The sequence below is a fragment of the Lolium rigidum genome, chromosome 3 (assembly GCF_022539505.1).
Source record: "Lolium rigidum isolate FL_2022 chromosome 3, APGP_CSIRO_Lrig_0.1, whole genome shotgun sequence".
NCBI lineage: Eukaryota > Viridiplantae > Streptophyta > Magnoliopsida > Poales > Poaceae > Lolium > Lolium rigidum.
In genome coordinates, this window is record NC_061510.1 from 296,697,842 (window position 1) to 296,715,515 (window position 17,674).

General features: G+C 41.0%; 1 protein-coding gene across 5 annotated transcripts; it reads right to left on the reverse strand.

Annotated features, from left to right (window-relative positions):
• Nucleotides 1–10,371: 10,371 nt before the first annotated feature.
• LOC124703588 (receptor kinase-like protein Xa21) lies at nt 10,372–14,966 on the reverse strand. Of its 5 annotated transcripts, none has more exons than XM_047235808.1 (6): nt 14,847–14,966; nt 14,354–14,422; nt 14,200–14,247; nt 11,407–14,110; nt 10,936–11,304; nt 10,372–10,804 (listed from the first exon to the last, which is right to left on the reverse strand). In XM_047235808.1, the coding sequence occupies exons 4-5, from the start codon at nt 14,081–14,083 to the stop codon at nt 10,937–10,939; spliced, it is 3,045 nt and encodes a 1,014-aa protein (XP_047091764.1). In that variant the 5' UTR covers nt 14,084–14,110; nt 14,200–14,247; nt 14,354–14,422; nt 14,847–14,966; the 3' UTR covers nt 10,372–10,804; nt 10,936. The 5 variants fall into 5 exon arrangements, with proteins under 5 accessions (XP_047091764.1, XP_047091762.1, XP_047091763.1 ...); XM_047235806.1 differs by having other exon boundaries at nt 14,354–14,427; XM_047235807.1 differs by having other exon boundaries at nt 11,407–14,115; nt 14,354–14,427.
• Between the last annotated feature and the right edge of the window lie 2,708 nt (nt 14,967–17,674).

The window sequence follows — 17,674 nt, forward strand, 5'->3', positions numbered from 1 at the left end:
GATGACTAGTACAAATGCCCGTGCGTTGCCACGGGACCTCCAAATTTTATTTCTCAATGCACATATATAATTCTCAACTCACATAAAAATTCAAAAAAATAATAGTAGATTTCTAAATGGGTACATAGAGCAGCGTGGATACATGAGACGTAATAACAATACAAGATTGTTGTACATCTCGCGTGGTTCTAAGTTCTAGGTTATCTTGTTATTTTTCCGCGTTAAGTCTCACACTCGTGTTTTTGGGCCGTCATAGTCGTCAACTCAACAACCTCTACTTTTGGATGTTTTATTGTCTCACAAAATGGGCGGCGGCTGCTTCAATGGGCGGCGGCGGCTGCCAGCGTGCAATCACCAACGACTAACCGTTACAATGGGCGGCGATGGTGATTTTGTACAAGCGACAACACATATTGCTACAAGCGGCATTGGAGGTTGAAACAAATGGCAGCGGTGCTACCACATGACCGATGGTGATGCCACGAGCCCGGAGCGACAGTAATGCATGAGGCGCAGCTGGTGCTTCCGGCGTGGGTGACGATGCGGGAACCGAACTCAACATCGCCCGTGGCGTTGCAAGGTCATGTGTGAGCGTCGGGAGGAGCGGGGAGAATTTTCGGTGACGGTTGTGTTTTTTTTTCCTTCCACTGAAGCGTTGATCCGATCTCGACGGTCCTTACCACCACGCGTATCGAACGGATGGCGATCCGGGGAGGGGACCCTTAGCCCTTCGTAAAGATTGTACTCCCTCCGATCTTTTATAAGCCGACTCGAATCTCGAATTCGGTATCTAAATTCGATTCAATTTAAGTGGATCAAGGGAGTAGAAGATCTAACAATTTAAAAGAAAATAACAAGACATTTATCATCTTAAATATGCAATCCTAGCGCTATCTACACCAAAGAAAATCTCTAGCATTACTTTTGACCGAATTTGTTTTAATGAAACTATTTTTGACTGAATTGAAAAATAAAATCACATAGTAAGTGGAGAAGAAATTAAAGGAGAGGTAGGAAAATAAAGGAAAAACACGAGCAGCTCGAATCGGATTATCGGACAGATCGCTCGGTACTCACACTCCACTCTCAGCGGAGATAGCTCTTGCAAGTCTCAAGTCGCATCGACCATCGCCTCACCGCTTTGCCCGAGGTCCCGGCCGTCGGGCGCCCGGGGCCACCCCCTCACCCGGCTTCCCCACGGCCAGCGCGAGGAGATCCCCCGCCCCTGCCTCCCGCCGCTGCAGCGAGTTCTACCACTCTCATGTCTCCTTACCGCTGCAGCAAGAACCAGCCCTTCCCCTGCCTCCCTACCGCTGCAACGAGTTCTGTTCAGCAAAGATCACGCCCGCAACCCGATTGATGGATCCACAACACCGGACTCCTCCTCCTGCGCGAGAAACCTATGAATCGGAGTAAGTGCGGACGCGACGGCCGGCGTCCTCCGTTCGGGCAGATGGTTGCGAGCATCCAGCAATGGATGGTCGACGTCCCTCCCCACCTCGCTCGCCGTGGCCTATCGGAGAATCCCGCCCGGCAAATCGCTCGTATCCTATCTGCTCCGCGCCTCTCCAACAGGTCCGCATCTCTACAAGGTTCGTTAGCTCCCCTCTCATCTCCACACTCTGCGAAATCCTCAATATCCGAATCTGGGTAGCTTATATTTATTTTCAAAATTGTCAATAAGTTGGTATCAGGCACATTCCACCCTTTTTATAAGGTATAGTGGTATTTCATTTGTTGTGCAGAACGGATTCAGTGAATGAATGTTAGGGAATCCCATTAATCTGTAGTTGCCTTCTAATTATGATGGTAGCCTGTATGAACTGAAAATATAGATGTACCAAAGATGTCAACCAGGCCATAAAATGGATTATTCTGCTCCTTGACTTCAAGAATTACTGACTAAACTTGTAGTGAGTTGTTGACTTAAAAATTGCTGCAACCTAAAGAAACTTCACTTCATCCGACCATTAGCTCAAACATGAAATTAAATTCCAGGTTAGTTGGGAAAGGACAAAAATATTCGTGCGCCACATATGCACTATGTCTATGAGTCAGATCTGTAGCCACCTTTCACATTCTAGTTTCACAAAATTATCTCGCTGAAAATAAGATATGAACAGTTATATATGTACCTGTCGTCCAGAACCGAGTCATATTAGTTCTGAATATTTTTATGTCTTAGTGACCTTTAGTTTTGAAGTTGCAATGCGTGTGTGTTACATTTTTATCTCTTCCTCTAACTATCGCTTTGTCATCTGTGCCGAACACAGCAGGAACGGGTCCTCACCCAGCCACACACAATGGAGCTGGCACCCTGAGCTCTGCAACATCAGGAATGTCCAACTGCAAAATGAGCTTCTGGGTTCTCATCATGGACAACCGAGCGTGCAATCTCATGTAGCTGGTGCAAGTATTTTTCTTGGAGTAATGTGAGTTCTCCCTCAAGAGAAAATGTTACTGGACTCACTATTTCTAATCCTATTGTTGCTCTTACATACTTTGCATTCAAAAACATCTGATGCCAGTTTGACACCACAAGATAGCAGTATTGTGAATGTTTTGATTTACATTTGTTGTATATTCAGATGAAGCTTTGATTTGTGTAGGTAACTGTTCCATCAGTGTCTTCTGTCTACCATGAGTATGCAATAAAAATCCAAAATACCAGTATTTATCTTCGGGTACTTTCTTACTTATGATGGATTAACTGTCATTTTCCATTCTTCCATTCATACGTGCAACTTTATACTTTCTATGGTAGTTCCTTTATTTTCCAACTCGGGTTTTGCCATTCTTGTTTTCATATCTCTGATTGTTTTCTGATTATATACATTATAGTTCAACATCAATGGAGCGATCTTCAAATAAATAGTATGTAATATGTACACTAAGAATCGTTTATTACACTTGGAGAATTATTTTACGCCCAGGCCAGCATGTAATACATCAGAACAAAAACTCAATAGTCAAGAAAAAAAAAAAAATGATTTAACCTGCTCTCCATCTGGTCCTTGCATAAGTGTGAAGATCATCCTTTCATCATGCACAAAATAGTCTCATGGAAGTACATCACATTGACTGCTGGCTAACACATACGGGGAGGAGAGGCTAAATATCTGCACATGCAATAGAAATTACAAAGTTTTATTAGAAGTTCTTGAATAAATAGGTTCTGCCTCTCACAAAAATTTATACTGTGAGGAGAACCAAAATTTGATCAAGCTCTAAGTACTACTTGGAAAAAGAAGGTTTGTATAGTCAGTCAAAAATATCCACGGACTACAATGTATACAGGTTACTACTTTGCTGGAACTCATTTTTGTTTTCATATCTCTAAGTACTACAGAGTAGAACAAAATTTGGGTAAGGGGTCGAAATTTGGGTATTATTAGTTATGTGTTGATTGGCTGGGAGTAGAGCCAAATCTGGGCAAGAGGACGAATTGTAGGAAGGTAATTATTATAAATCCTATTCAATAAGGAAGGTGATCGCTCATCTTAATTATCAATATTACTAATTGCATGCTGTACTAATTTATGAATCATTCCTTCCTTATTTTCGCTCATTTTTATTTCCTTATTTTCGCTCAAGGAATGTAGTAGCAAGGCCTGCACCTTACTTATGTAGGAGCACAATGGGTATGATTAGAGCATACAAATATTCCGTGCCCTCACTGATCTCAGCCTCAAAACTTGCTCACTGATCTTCATATCGAAACTTTGTAGTACTTGTCACATTTTCAGTAGTTTAGATGACGATGTAACATGAAAAATTGTACAGTAATGCCTATCTAGAAGATTAGTTTGCTCTCACATCTGAATTGGCAATTCACTTCTAGCTTGGTTCCACCCAAGGATAGTATGAAACTTGATAGTCAGCTTTGAAATCCCAAAATCAGTTTGGTTGTGTGGAGTTTTTAATATTTTATGACTTGCTGAGCTTGAGATAGAGGCGCTGATTCTTTTTCAATGGAATTAGTTGGTGTGTTCAGCTGTGTGCATAACAAATTGGTTAGTGCATTCTACTATATTATGTCACTCTTAGGGGATAAGAATCCGGAAAGCTACTTTGCCTCCACCTATGATTATATTCTCCGCAAAAGATTGCGGGAGTTATGAACCTGCCTTAGTGTATAGAAGTGTTGATGACTAATTGCTTCCAAATTTTTTTCGGATATATCTAAAGCTTGCAATGTGATTTGTTTTGCTGGAGGGTAATATGGATGAAGAGCGCGCTGAGCAGCGGTTGGTCAGACATAGGGAATATGTTTTCACATATGCCCAAATCATGATAAGTGAGCAACAATGATAGCAGGTACACCCTCTCCTTCTCAGTGTAAGTGAAGATTGCCATGCACACTTTTTTGCATTGAAGAAATGCACTGTTAGTGAAATCTGAGGAAATATTTAAAAAGTGATAATAGCATTACTCATGCTTGGACTTCGCCCAAGACTATGTACAAAGATGTACCACAAAATCGTAGTTATGGTACTGATAATAGCATTACTCTTGTTCGGACATCATGATATAGTACATCACAATAGCTGAACCAGCAACTTTTCAAAGAAAAAAAATCTGACCCAACTATGGTGACCAAATATCTAACAAATTGCGGAATGTTGGCTTCACACTCGTTGTCCTTGTACGAAAGCATGTGTACAACCGCTTTGTTCCGTAGGGCGTAACCAACCTGCATATGGATTACACATCAATACTGCAGAAAAGGTCAAACTTACAGTATTGTAGATAGATTTTAATTCGATACCCACCTTGCCATTTGCTCGGACAACTTCTTTACCATTCCACCAACACATATATGTTAGAACCAAAAATCCGGACATGCGGCTATATAGAAAGTACACATTGTTGTTAGTTAAATTGTAGATAAGATCTAGAAAACTACGTATAATGCCATCGATTCTAACCTGTCATGGTTCATTGGCAACCGACATGGTGTGATGCGACGCCAATAGAAGACATCATCGTTCCAGCCTTTAATTGCATCTTGAAGAGCAATGTTTAGGTAGAATGATATTTCTTTCAGCTTGCTTACATAGTAATCATGAAGTCTTTGTTTAGACATGTCCGGTGCAGGACAGGGATCAAGTAGAGTAACCATTTGTTCATCCAGGTTAAACACAAATAGCATGTAGCATTGTCCAGATCTACGATATGGTATAAAAATCTGCATAAAATTGAATTATGAATTATTACCATGTATGAAACGGCGCCCCATTTTACATTTAGAAAAACAGTCTTACCGAGTTGCAGGCCGACACATGGAACTCCATCCCCGGCCAGCAGTCACACATCTTTGCAATGATCTCGCACTTAGTGTCAAACAGTAGACGTTGCTTTGGGTTTTTTGTGGAGTCGGTCACTATGGTCTGAGACGAGAGTAGAATTATTAGAGTTACTTAAAACATGACATGTGGTTACTATATAAGATGAATTTAAACATCAATACTTACATATAAAACCTGAGATCCATAATATGATAATTTGTATCCGTAAACAATCGGGCTTCGTCTATAGCATTTGCCCGTACGGCCATGTTGAAACAATCAGTGTCTATACCATTAGTATCCGTTAGCAAGTCTTGCAGTTGTTTAAGACTTCGAAATTGGCAAACCATTAATATAAAAAAGTATACCTACATACGATCGTTTCATTTCTAATTCTCGTGGTCACTTCGAAATCGGCGAACCGTGTCGGAAGTTCAGGGATGCGAATGTTAGGGTGAGCAGGACGAATCTCTGTACGAGAGTCTATGTGAATGTAGTAATCTGTTGGTGTGAACAATCCAAATGGTGGTGGATCCTCAGAAATCTGGAACCCCGCCTTTTGAAAAAGTACACCTCACCGACATGAAGCTCGCTGTTGCAACGTTCGCTAGCTGCCAATATGCTATCGCCTCCATCTTGTCTCCTCGTCAAATTGAAAAAGATAGACATTTATGAAAATATAGCCATTTTGCAAAAGATACCAATCTACCTCTTGACTTCTTTAGTACACCAACATTTTACCAATACTTATGCATGCAGTACCATTAAGTACCACACAGTCGTGTTAAACTGGCATTTGGCATTTGTATTGCTATGCACCTTGCAGTATTGGGTATGAAATAATTTATGCATTTATGTGAAACTTGTATGGGAACCCGGACATCACATAATTATGGGAACCTGGACTAAAATCATTTTATTCTGAAGCTTGTGGGCTGCTATGCTGCTTTGCTCCTGCCTCCCTGACAACTCATGGTCCTTATTTTCATCCTATTTTCAGGAATGCTCCTACCTCGATCCTAACAAATTGAAAGAAACACATGCAGGTAATGTATGCAGCAAGGAGTATTTACATAGGACGACCATGCACAGAATTTTTTTGATCTGGTACTATCATGTTACAGCTTCGAAAGTAGACTTCACCTACTTTTTTAATTTATCATTGTTATCATGGACACTAAACCAATTAGTCAAGGAAGAGAAGTGGTAGGACGATTCTGCTACTTTTCTAAGTTGTATCTACTGGATTCAAGCGTTTACATAGCTGAACTCATGTTATAGAGGTACCAAGAATGCATTAGAGGACTCACATTTCTGTCAGCTAGGATGGCGTGGTAAATAAGATCTCCCGTCCGAGTCACTTTTTCGCGATCGTCACCCAACCATGGTTGTATGTATGCATGTCTTCAACAAATCTGAAACTAACATGCCTGAGAAATGAGAAAAACACATGTATCAGTCAAACTAACAAATGGAATCTTTGATGCAGTATAGTGTAGAAAGAAGAAGTTACAAGTAGGGATTCCAGGCGAAGCGAGAGTACGGCCTTGGTGCCATTAGTTTCTTCGAGCAGGCGCGTCCGAGGCTAAGTTGTACTTGCCATGGCTACTCCGTAAGGTTGAGGATTGGCTGCATCAAATATTCCGCTAATTTCTGGCCCGAGTCCTCGCTTTTGTACATCAAATATGCTGCCTGGGCGCAATTCATGTTATGGGACGAGCTTCCCTTATGGGACGAGCTTGATTATGGGGCGAGATTGATTCTGGGGCGAGTTTGACTGGGGCGTGATTACATACCTTCTGCGGCGAGGTTACATTCCTTCTGGCACGAGATTGATTCCGGGGGCAAGTTTGACCGGGGGCATGATTACATATCTTCTGAGGCGAGGTCACATTCCTTCTGGGACGAGATTGATTCTGGGCGAGACTGGTTCTGGGCGAGATTTGGGTGAGATTGATTCTCGTTGAGATTCTAGGCGACATTGATTTTTGGACGAGATTTCTGGTGCGGCCCAGATGGTGCGGCCCATTCTAGGCGATCGTCGGAGAGGGGTGACGACCAAAACTGGTCGTAGTGAGGGGTAGGCAGAATAGGGAACATGTTCCTCCTTTTTAAGTAGTGTAGAAGAGACTACAAAACATGGGACGAACCACATGAATACCAGAGGAAAAGAACGAAGTAGGAGTATTTCCAACGCTTTTACAGGAATTTTAAGGATAACAAAACTCCTTTAGGCCTTGTTCGGTTAATACGTTTCTGAAGCGTATTGTAGTGGATTGGGAGGTCGATTTCTTGGAACCCAACAAGGCCCTAGCGAAAGGGAGAGGGGTATGCATTGCGCGGGCGCTACAGAACAATTTCCTAAGATATCTTCCAGTTTATAGTAATGTCTGAGAAAAGATGACGTGTATGAAGATTTTCATACCAACACCGTCGAATCAATTTACACAATCTCGGATGCACGCTTGAGGGGATAACCAATCTAATTCCCGAATCACCTCGCTGGCGCTCGCTCGAGCGATCGGTTTCTGTCCGTGCGGAGCGCTCGCGCGAAAGCGCGACTCAATTCCCTTCGTATCACGTAGTGTGTTAATTGCGTTCACACGTGTTCACACTAACAGCTTGTATTACTACTTTGCAAGTTGCACGCGACCAGAGGCTGCTTCACATCGCATGCATGCACATGCACAGAGCATCTCATGGATTTGCATTTAATGAGCCAACTTTTCAGCACTCTTTTATAAGTTGTTGCATGCATACACATAGCATCTCACTCTTTTTTTTTCAGCACTAGGCAGACTCTCAATTCTCTTTTTGCAATTCCCTTTTGGGTTTTTTTTCGTACGGTAATTCATATTTAATGGGGTTCTTTTGCAATTCCCTTTTTTGGGCGGTGGTTTTTAAGGGAAAAATAACGGGTGGGAAGATCCACTTGCAACTCAAATGAACTACCACTTGCTACTCAAATTAAGTACTGTTTTAAGTTGTAAGCTAACAAAAGTTGCTAAAAAATTTCTAAATGAAAATTACTTTTTAGGGTTGCTAGGTATTTTATATTTACCGTTGATAAATAACGGAGCACCGGGTTGATAACTTGTAAACAAAAAAAGAGTCGCTATATATTTTAAATTAAATTAATTTTTAGGGTTGATATTATTTATATTTACCATTGATAAATAGCGGGTCACCGGGTTGATAGCTTCTAAATTAAAAGAGAGTCGCTAAAATATTCTAAATGAAATACTTTTTAGGGTTATTATTTATTTATATTTATCGTTGATAAATAACGAGGCACCTGGGTTAATAGCTTGTAAAATAAAAAAAAATGTTCGCTAAAATATTCTAAATGGAATACTTTTTAGTGTTGGTAGTTATTTATAATTACCATTGATAAATAACGGGGCACCGGGTTGATAACTTGTAAACTAAAAAGAGTGGCCAAAATATTTGAAATAAAATTAGATTTTTAGAGTTGGTAGTTATTTATATTTACTGTTGATAAATAACAGGACACCGGGTTGATAGCTTCTAAACTAAAAAAAAATCGCTAAACTGTTTCAAATAAAATTAACTTTGGGGTTGATAATTTTATATATTTACCGTTGATCACTCAAGTACGTAGGGGTTGATTATTCGGATAGAGAGGTTGATAACTTTTAGCCCGAAAAAAAGTTTCTCGAAACATATCAACATGGGTGCTAGTTTTGAAGATCTCATCGAGATGGATTTATTGGTGAAAGCGGATCTTAATTTGGAGTTGTCGTTTGAAAGTTAAAACGTTTTGAATTTACAAATTTGGAAAAGATTCCGCTGACATCAGCATATTCGTCTATTTGTGCATGCATGCAAAACTTTTCCTCAATAGCCTAGCCTACACCAGGTTGATAATTTTATACATTTACCGGTTATCACTCAAGTACGGAAGGGTTGATTATTCAGATAGAGATGGTTGATAACTTTTAGCCCGAAAAAAAGTTTCTCGAAACATATCAACATGGGTGCTAGTTTTAAAGATCTCGTCGAGACCGACTTATAGGTGAAAGCGAATCTTAATTTGAAGTTGTCGTAGATAAAACGTTTTGAATTTTCAAATTTGGAAAGATTCAGTCGACATCATGACAGTTCGTCTATTTGTGCGTATGTACGAAACTTTCCTCAATAGCTGCACCTGAGGTTGATAATTTTATACATTCATTGTTGATCACTTAAGTACGGAGTGGTTGATTATTTAAACGAGAGAGGTTGATAACTTTTAGTCGAAAAAGTTTCTCAAAACATATCAACATGGGTGCTAGTTTTGAAGATCTCGTCGAGGCAATTTATTGGTGAAAGCGAATCTTAATTTGAAGTTGTCGTTTGAAAGTTAAAACGTTTTAAATTTTCAAATTTAGAAAAGTTTCATTGACATCGGCAGTATTCGATCTATTGTGCGTACGTACGAAACTTTCCTCCGATGCTTACTCTAGGGTTGATAATTTTATATATTTACCGTTGATCACTCAAGTACGAAGGGTTGATTATTCGAATAGAGATGGTTGATAACTTTTAACCGAAAAAAAGTTTGTCGAAACATATTAACATGGGTGCTAGTTTTGAAGATCTCGTCGAGACGGATTTATTGGTGAAACAGATCTTAAATCGGAGTTGTCGTTTGTGAGATAAAACGTTTTGAATTTTCAAATTCGGAAATATTCTCGTTTACGTCATCAAATTCGTCTGTTTCATATACGTACGAAAACTTTCCTCGATAGCACTCCACTACTGATCCAAAATTCCACAAAATAGAAAGAAAAAATTGGTTGCAAACTGAGCGCTCATTTTCTCCCTGGCGCTCGAGCGCTAGCTAGGGCAGTCTAAATCCCTGATTAACAAGGAGAAATGTTCACTTTGTTTTTTTTTCATATACTTGTACATCTACTGCTGACAGCCAATTGCTCAATACTGAAACTGTAATTTTAACTTTGTTGGCACTGAAATCATACCTGTCTTACAAAAAGTGCAGCCTGCAGTGGTGTCAGATTCTGATATGGGATCCGTAGTAACAGCACCAAGCAATACGCGTTTTCGCACCAAGCAAGGCTAACACAACACCAAGGTCTACGTTCGAAGTGACCAACTCCCATAGAACTACAGAAAAGCTGAAGAAACAATACAGGTTCAGGTTGTTGCAGCTCTCCTACATCAAGTACCCGGACGTAGCAAGGCCTCACCGTACTACTAGCAACATTTCCAGTAATGTTACCTTAACTTAAGATAACAGAGGTTGGCTGATTCCTCAAAATTAAATGCAACAAGAGATTATCCCAAATTAAACAGAGCCATCACCGAAGGTGACCATAATCACGGAGGAAGCTCTGCCTTGATTAGTAGCACAAGCAGAGCGTGTTTCCTAACTGATAATCCGGATAGCTATAGGGCTATACCATATGTTGGAAGACTCTGGTCATGGTATCAACTTCTGTGCACCACTTTGTGATTTACTCGCACTTTTCGTTTTTCAAGATAGTACTGGCAATCTGCATGGTAAGCATCAGGTTTAGTTTTCATGTCACAGCTTATATATTACTGCCGCAGTAACAAGAGTAGTGTTAACCATGTGTAACTTAAAAATAGAACACCATAGCACTAAACTAAAACTGGTGATTACCTTAGTACCCTCGGAGATAAGCCTCCTTAATTCCGTGCAGCTCTGCAGCCACTTCCTTCATATTGGGCCGCTCACCCGGGGACTGCTTGGTGCAGCGAAGCCCAATGTTGAGCACAGAAGTTAAACAGTCCAGGCCATCCTTCATGGTCACTCGAGGTTCTTCAGGAAACTCAGGCTCATCTTGAAGTAATTCAGGTTCAACAATTTGTGATATGTTGGCAGGAAAATTCATTTCAACGAATTTTACAATGTTTAGTCCATCATTAAACATATCATCTGTAGGCCTCTTCCGTAAGAATATTTCAAGTAGAACAATTCCAAAGCTATAGACATCGCTAGCAGTCGAAACATGACCACCTGTTGCACATTCTGTAGTTGACATACAAGAATAATTTAATTCCAATGTTAGTATAAGGGGAAATTATTCTAAATTTAAAGACGGTGATACCAAAATGTGAAGATTGAAATTACCTGGAGCAACATATCCAATAGTTCCATTTATTGCAATTGAAGAGGTTGCGTATGACTCATCAAGTGATGACACCGCTCGATCAACTATGAAGCGTGCAAGACCGAAATCTCCAACATGAGCTGTCATAGTGTCATCCAAAAGAATGTTGCTAGGCTTCATATCACAATGAACAATAGTTCCATGGTTGTTATGGTGTAGGTACTCCAGTGCATCTGCTACATCCACAACAATGCTTAGCCTTTGAGCCACTGTAATGTGCATCAAATCTGAAGAGCTCTCATAGTCTTGAGTTGAGTACAGTAGTCTATGTAAGTCTCCTCGGGGCATGAACTCATACACCAGAGCTTTGAAATCATTCCCATTAGAATCAATGCTTGAGCATGCTGTTAGTATAGGGAGCAAGTTTCGATGCCGCACATTTCTTAAGGCATGACATTCTGCAATGAAGCTCTTCTGTCCTCCCCTTATCTCCAGGTTGAAGACTTTTATGGCAACATAATTTCCATCTTGAAATAGTTTTCCTTGATACACAGTGCCGTATCTCCCTCTGCCAATTAAGCTGGAGACTGAGAACCCCTCTGTTGCTCTAGCAATATCATTGAAGGAAACTTGGGGATAATTTCTACCAAATGATGGCGAGGACATAGATTTTCTCTTATGTTTCCCTCTGCAGAACAATATGACAAGTATGACCATTGTAAGTGATACCACACAAACTATTGGGATCACCACTTTGAGTACAAAAAACAGCTTGTGCTTCGTTGAATTTGAAGGTACAATGGAACATGCCATTAAGTGTAACTCCAGAGCCCCACCACAAAGCCCATCATTTCCATCAACCCGCAGGTCAGTTACATTCTTGAAGATTCCTGTTTCTGGGACCTCCCCCTCTAGATGGTTAAATGACAAATCTAGTTGCTCAAGATATTGTAGGTTGCCAAGAGACACTGGAATTGGCCCAGTAAGGTTATTGTGAGAGAGGCTGAGAATTCTGAGGCTACTTATTTTGCTAAATGTAGTGGGGATGCTTCCACTGAAAATATTCCAGTCCAACTTGATATCTTGCAAACTTGCACACTCACCCAAGGTGCTAGGAATATGTCCAGATAGCCTATTTGATGAGAGTTCTAGATTTGTGAGTTGTTTGGCATTGCCGATGTCACTAGGAAGTTGTCCATCAATGTTGTTATAAGATAAATAAATTTGCCTTAGTGTTGGAATTCTAAATATCTCCTTTGGTGCTCCACCGTGAAGATTGTTGTTGGAAATGTTCAGTATTTCAAGGCCTTGAAGGTTTCCAAGGCTTGGTGGTATCAGGCCAACAAATTGATTCGAATCTAGAAGGAGATATGTCAACTGAGATAAATTGGAAAGGGAGGATGGAATAAACCCTGTAAAGATGTTGCCGGCTAAACCTAGTATTTGCAAATTTTTGAGAGTACCGAGCCATTGGGGAACAACACCTGTAAAACGATTGTTATTCATTCCTAAAACAATCAGATTCGGAAGGTTTGCTATGCCAGAAGGGAAACCCCCTGCCAATTGATTTCGTCCCAAATATAGATTTTGAAGCTGACTCGAAAGGTTGCTCAATGAACTTGGTATGTAGCCTTCTAGATGATTCCCCTCTACAGAGAAGGCACGCAGTTTAGAACAATTGGTTAAGCTATCCATGAACTCCCAGTCTTGCTTGTTACGTGCTTGGAGTTGATTGAACTCAAGGTTTAACCATGTTAGTTCAGAAAGCTTGCCAATGGATCTAAGCACCGGTCCTGTGAAATTATTGCCTGATATATCCAAAATATGCATCTTGGATGCGTTTATCAATGAAGATGGGATGTTTCCATCAAAGAAGTTATTGGCTAATGCAAGCGATTGGAGATTTGGTAGAGAGGTACCAAGATTGGATGGTACCTCGCCACTTAAACGATTTTGACCAATGTTAAGGAAAACGAGAGTAGAAAGGTTCAAGATGGCTCGCTGAAACCTGCCTGTCAATTGATTGCTACCTGCATTGAGAATATGCAGATTAGGTAAATTTGCAATCTCATCTGGAATGTTGCCCTCAATATTATTGAACGCAATGTTAAACTGGTTTAGCGCTGTGATATTGGCAAGAAAAGCAGGGATGGTTCCAGTAAGATTGTTAACTGAAAGTTGCAGCATTTGAAGTGAAGGAGGCAAATCAGTAGGAATTTTCCCAACTAGTTTATTTCTATCCAGCCATAGTGCCTTGAGGTTGGAACAGTTTGCAAGACTAGGTATTCTCCCTTGTAGCGTGTTATTGCTCAAGTAGAGGTTCTGGAGCCAGTGCAACTGACCAAGGGATGAAGGAATTTCCCCAGTAAACCTATTTGTCGGAAGGAATAGGTGTTTAAGGAATGTTAGATTTCCAAGTGAAAGAGAAATTTGCCCGACTAAACCTTGATTTGTAAGGTTGAGAGAAGTGACCCGTTGTGGATTCTTCATCTCGCAATGAACACCTTCCCAACTGCAAAAGTGGGTGCTGTCATTCCAGGACATCAAGGATTGCTTCGGATCAAGTGTGATTGCATTCTTGAATTCAAGCAGTGACAATCGGTCTGTCTCATTTCCATATAAGGAGCCACAGATGACGTCATGTCCATTGCAAACAATGAGCCCCAAGATAAACTGTATGATTATAGTAACCTTCATTGCTGGCTTGCTTTCTTTGTTGAAGACCTTAATTATATGCAAACACAAAAACAAGGGGAACTTTAGATAGACGTTAGTTAATGTTAGGAAACATCCAGTTGTGTCATGTGAAGTACCTAAGTGATCTACTTCAATACTTCCCTCAGGACTTGCCTACTGTCTTTCTGCAAGTAAGAAAAAGACAGAAGTGAAACTCCAGCCACTGTATATTTACTATGGGAACCATAGTCTTTACTAATCAATTGAATTTCAGATTTCTGAATTTCGTACAGTCCTGCAATCATGCATGATCCGATTAGTTCTTCTATGCCGTATGCTTTTCATTCGTGAACCTGCTGCCTAAACTACAGAATCAGATGTTAGAAAACCACACTTGGATATGTATGGACTAATGGGTCAAGCATAAGGTGGATTCTCACATGACTGATCCCAAATTGTGATTAGGATCGATTATGGCACTTTATTACCTCATATATACATTTCCACCAGACTTACACTAATCATACTACACGTGGGAGTGAGAAGATGTCGAAAAGGTGGAAGGAGATCTAAGAGGAGGCTTTATTGAAAGAAAAAAAAGATATAAGAGGAGAATATGTTCCCCATGAAAGTTTTTTGTGGGAGTCACTCTGTTTTCATTTGAATCAACTAAAAAGCACCATGAAAGTCCTCGAAGGAGCTTGCTAGAGCACTTGGATGAAACTTCAGAGAGCTCTAAATAGGACTGTTTACAAAACTCGAAAGTTGGTAGAGATTAACACACCTTCAGTTCATGGCCACCACTACCCTGCCAGTGTTTGATGGTTGCAGAAGCATCCCCAAAAACAGCATGATCATGTCATCTGAACTGCACAGGAAATATTAAAATCATGTGTGATTTGGCTGTAGAACGGCCATAGCTACAAGTAACGAGCTGCCTAATCACACCCTCTATATATAGGCATGGAGATATCTACTTCTGAGAAAAGGTATAGAATTTGTTAGCCTTTTAATATATTTTTTGGAAAAAACTATGTAATTTTCTACACACAACTAGTGATGGTGACTAACGACCCGATTTTCCAAAAGAAAAAAAGGAGAAAGTGACAGCATATAACTTTTAAGACGGCAATTTCGTGGACGGCCTAATGTCCATTAGCTTTCCTGTTTAGACGATGACATCAGATGATCAGTATTTCTTAAATGACACAGCAGAAATCTCGGCCACGCACCCAAATGCGTGTCATTTTGTATCATAACTAGGCGTCAAGTTGACACAACAGTTCTTGACAAGAGACAACAGAGAGCATCAGCGAGGTTGACTTCTCAATCATGCTGCCGGCCTACTGGCCGAGCACCAGTAGATCAGTTGTGAACATTGTTGGTGCCGGCCCTGACGCTCCCAGGTCAAGATTAACGGTGTAATTAGTACTATATGTTCCCACCTCGGATCCAAACATGGTTTCACTGTTTCACACACATTCTCTGTATTCATGAGTCATGACGAGAATTCCATGTCACATCTGAATCCAAATCAAATCTCTAGCAGTAAACAAATCAAGAATATGATACCATCTGATTTTGTGAGCGCACGACTATCGGACCGGCGAGGTTTCCTACTTGAAGAATCTCGAAATAAAAGTAGTAGGAGTGCAAGAAAAGTCGTAAATCGGTAAAACAGAAACTTAGCAGAACGTATTCCCTCACCCTCCTCCGCAGGGAACACCACCTTCGCCCTCGCCAACCCCGCCACGCCCCCTTCTGAGCGGCTGCGCCGCCGCCGCCATCTCGTACCAGAAGTGGTGCGAGTGAGGACCTAGGGGTGGTTTCCGTGCTAGTGGCCGGAAGAGGCCAGCGATGACGACGGCGGAGAGGAGGGGAAACGAGGCGAGGCCGTCAGACATATCGAAACCTGCACAATCCCTTGCGGTACCGAAATCTACCGAACACTTTTGAATTTTCGCAGTCTCGGTGTTTGAATTGAAATCTATGGTGGATTTGCCCCATTTGGTTCAGGGGGAAAACGCGAAAAAGGGAGGGGATTTTTGTGACATGTACTGAAGCTTTCCTTCAGGCCGTTTGAAATACTCACTCGGTCTACAAATAAACGTCCTAGATTTTGTTCAAATTTAGATGTATCCAGTAAGACGCATGTTTATAGACGGAGGGAGTATGAAATATGGGACAAACCACATGAATTCCAGAGGGTAGGAACTAAAACTATTAGTTTCCAACGCTTTTACAGGAATTTTTGAGGATAGCGAACATCGACACTCACCTTCCAACGCTTTTACCGCTTTTTCAGCAGTTGGCTAGCTTCACGGAGGAATGAGAGAAGGGAAGCTCCAGGGGTCACCGGCAAGAGATGCAGGGAGGAGCTCCGTCGAGGCGCAATAATGGAATACGAGATGAACACGCTAGTGACGACGGGTGGTGTGAGAGGAGCACCTTAATTGCTGGCGGGCGGCGGGAGCTAGCTAGGAGCCGTTGCTGAGGAAAGATCAGGATAGAGAAGCTGCGAGTAAGGACGAAGTGTTTCTTTGGTGGCAGAGAATTCAGTTTTGGCACACGTTGGTGTTGAGCGGCAGTAGCATCATTCCATAGATTGTTTAGGTCTTGTTTGTTACTTAGAGGTTTCGAGAGGATTAGCGGGAACAATTTTTTACAGCAAACCTCTACCTTCGCTAACCCATATCTTCACCTAATCTCCACAAAACCTAACCACCAATCCACTAACTAGAGAGACTAAGAAAAATATATTAAGATTTTTAAAAAGTGAGGATAATTGGGGGATTAAACTGCCTCACCACTCTAGTATCAAACATGGCTTTAGCAATAAGTAAAGATTTTTTAGGCTTTGGTGAGGCACATCCAGTGGAGATGCATGCATTTTAATGAGATTCTATAACTTGAAACCTGCATAGCTTTTGAATAAAATATCCAAATTAAGTTATGTTTGAATATTTGTGTTCTAACGATGGAAGTTTCAAAATAAAAGCGATGTTGCACAATAGCGATTAGCTAATTAATGGTTGTGCTTAACATTTGATGATTTTTTTTAGAACAACTACATATTTATTAATCAAAAATCAATTTACATGAAGCAATATATATGAAAACTAAAAGACAAACCGGGATAAAATGATTATCTAGAATTTGCAGATAAAATTCTAAAAGATCGAGAACTACAAAATAATCCCTAGGGTTTCCAGCATCCACCGTAGCCAGCGACCGTCGCCCAACTCCAGCACCGTCGAGCTAGACGCCAAAAGAGACACCGATCCTCCACCATTACAAGATCCAAAAAAGCACCATCGCCAGCAAGACTTTGTGAGTCGATAAACAGGCTTGGTGCAAGCAGCGAGGCACGTGTGGAGTATGCCAGGGAAAACAACCTAACAACTTGGTCGATGTTGTCAGGAACCCGATAGTACGAATCACCATTGTCAAAGACGTAGCAGCCGGGACAAATACTGCGAGAACAAACATTCTCGCGACAACCACGAGAAAGAATCCTAGATCGATCCGACGAAGCAAGATCCGAAGAACCATACCTAGAAAACTTTAATCTTCCAATAGGGAGTCGAGTCCAGCGATTCTACCTCGCAAACG

Coding starts and splice junctions, on each gene's coding strand:
- LOC124703588 (XM_047235810.1), bottom strand. CDS start 14,083: ATGAAGGTTACTATAATCATACAGTTTATCTTGGGGCTCATTGTTTGC. Junction 11,305..11,406: donor TATTGGATATGTTGCTCCAG/GTAATTTCAATC, acceptor TGTCAACTACAG/AATGTGCAACAGGTGGTCAT.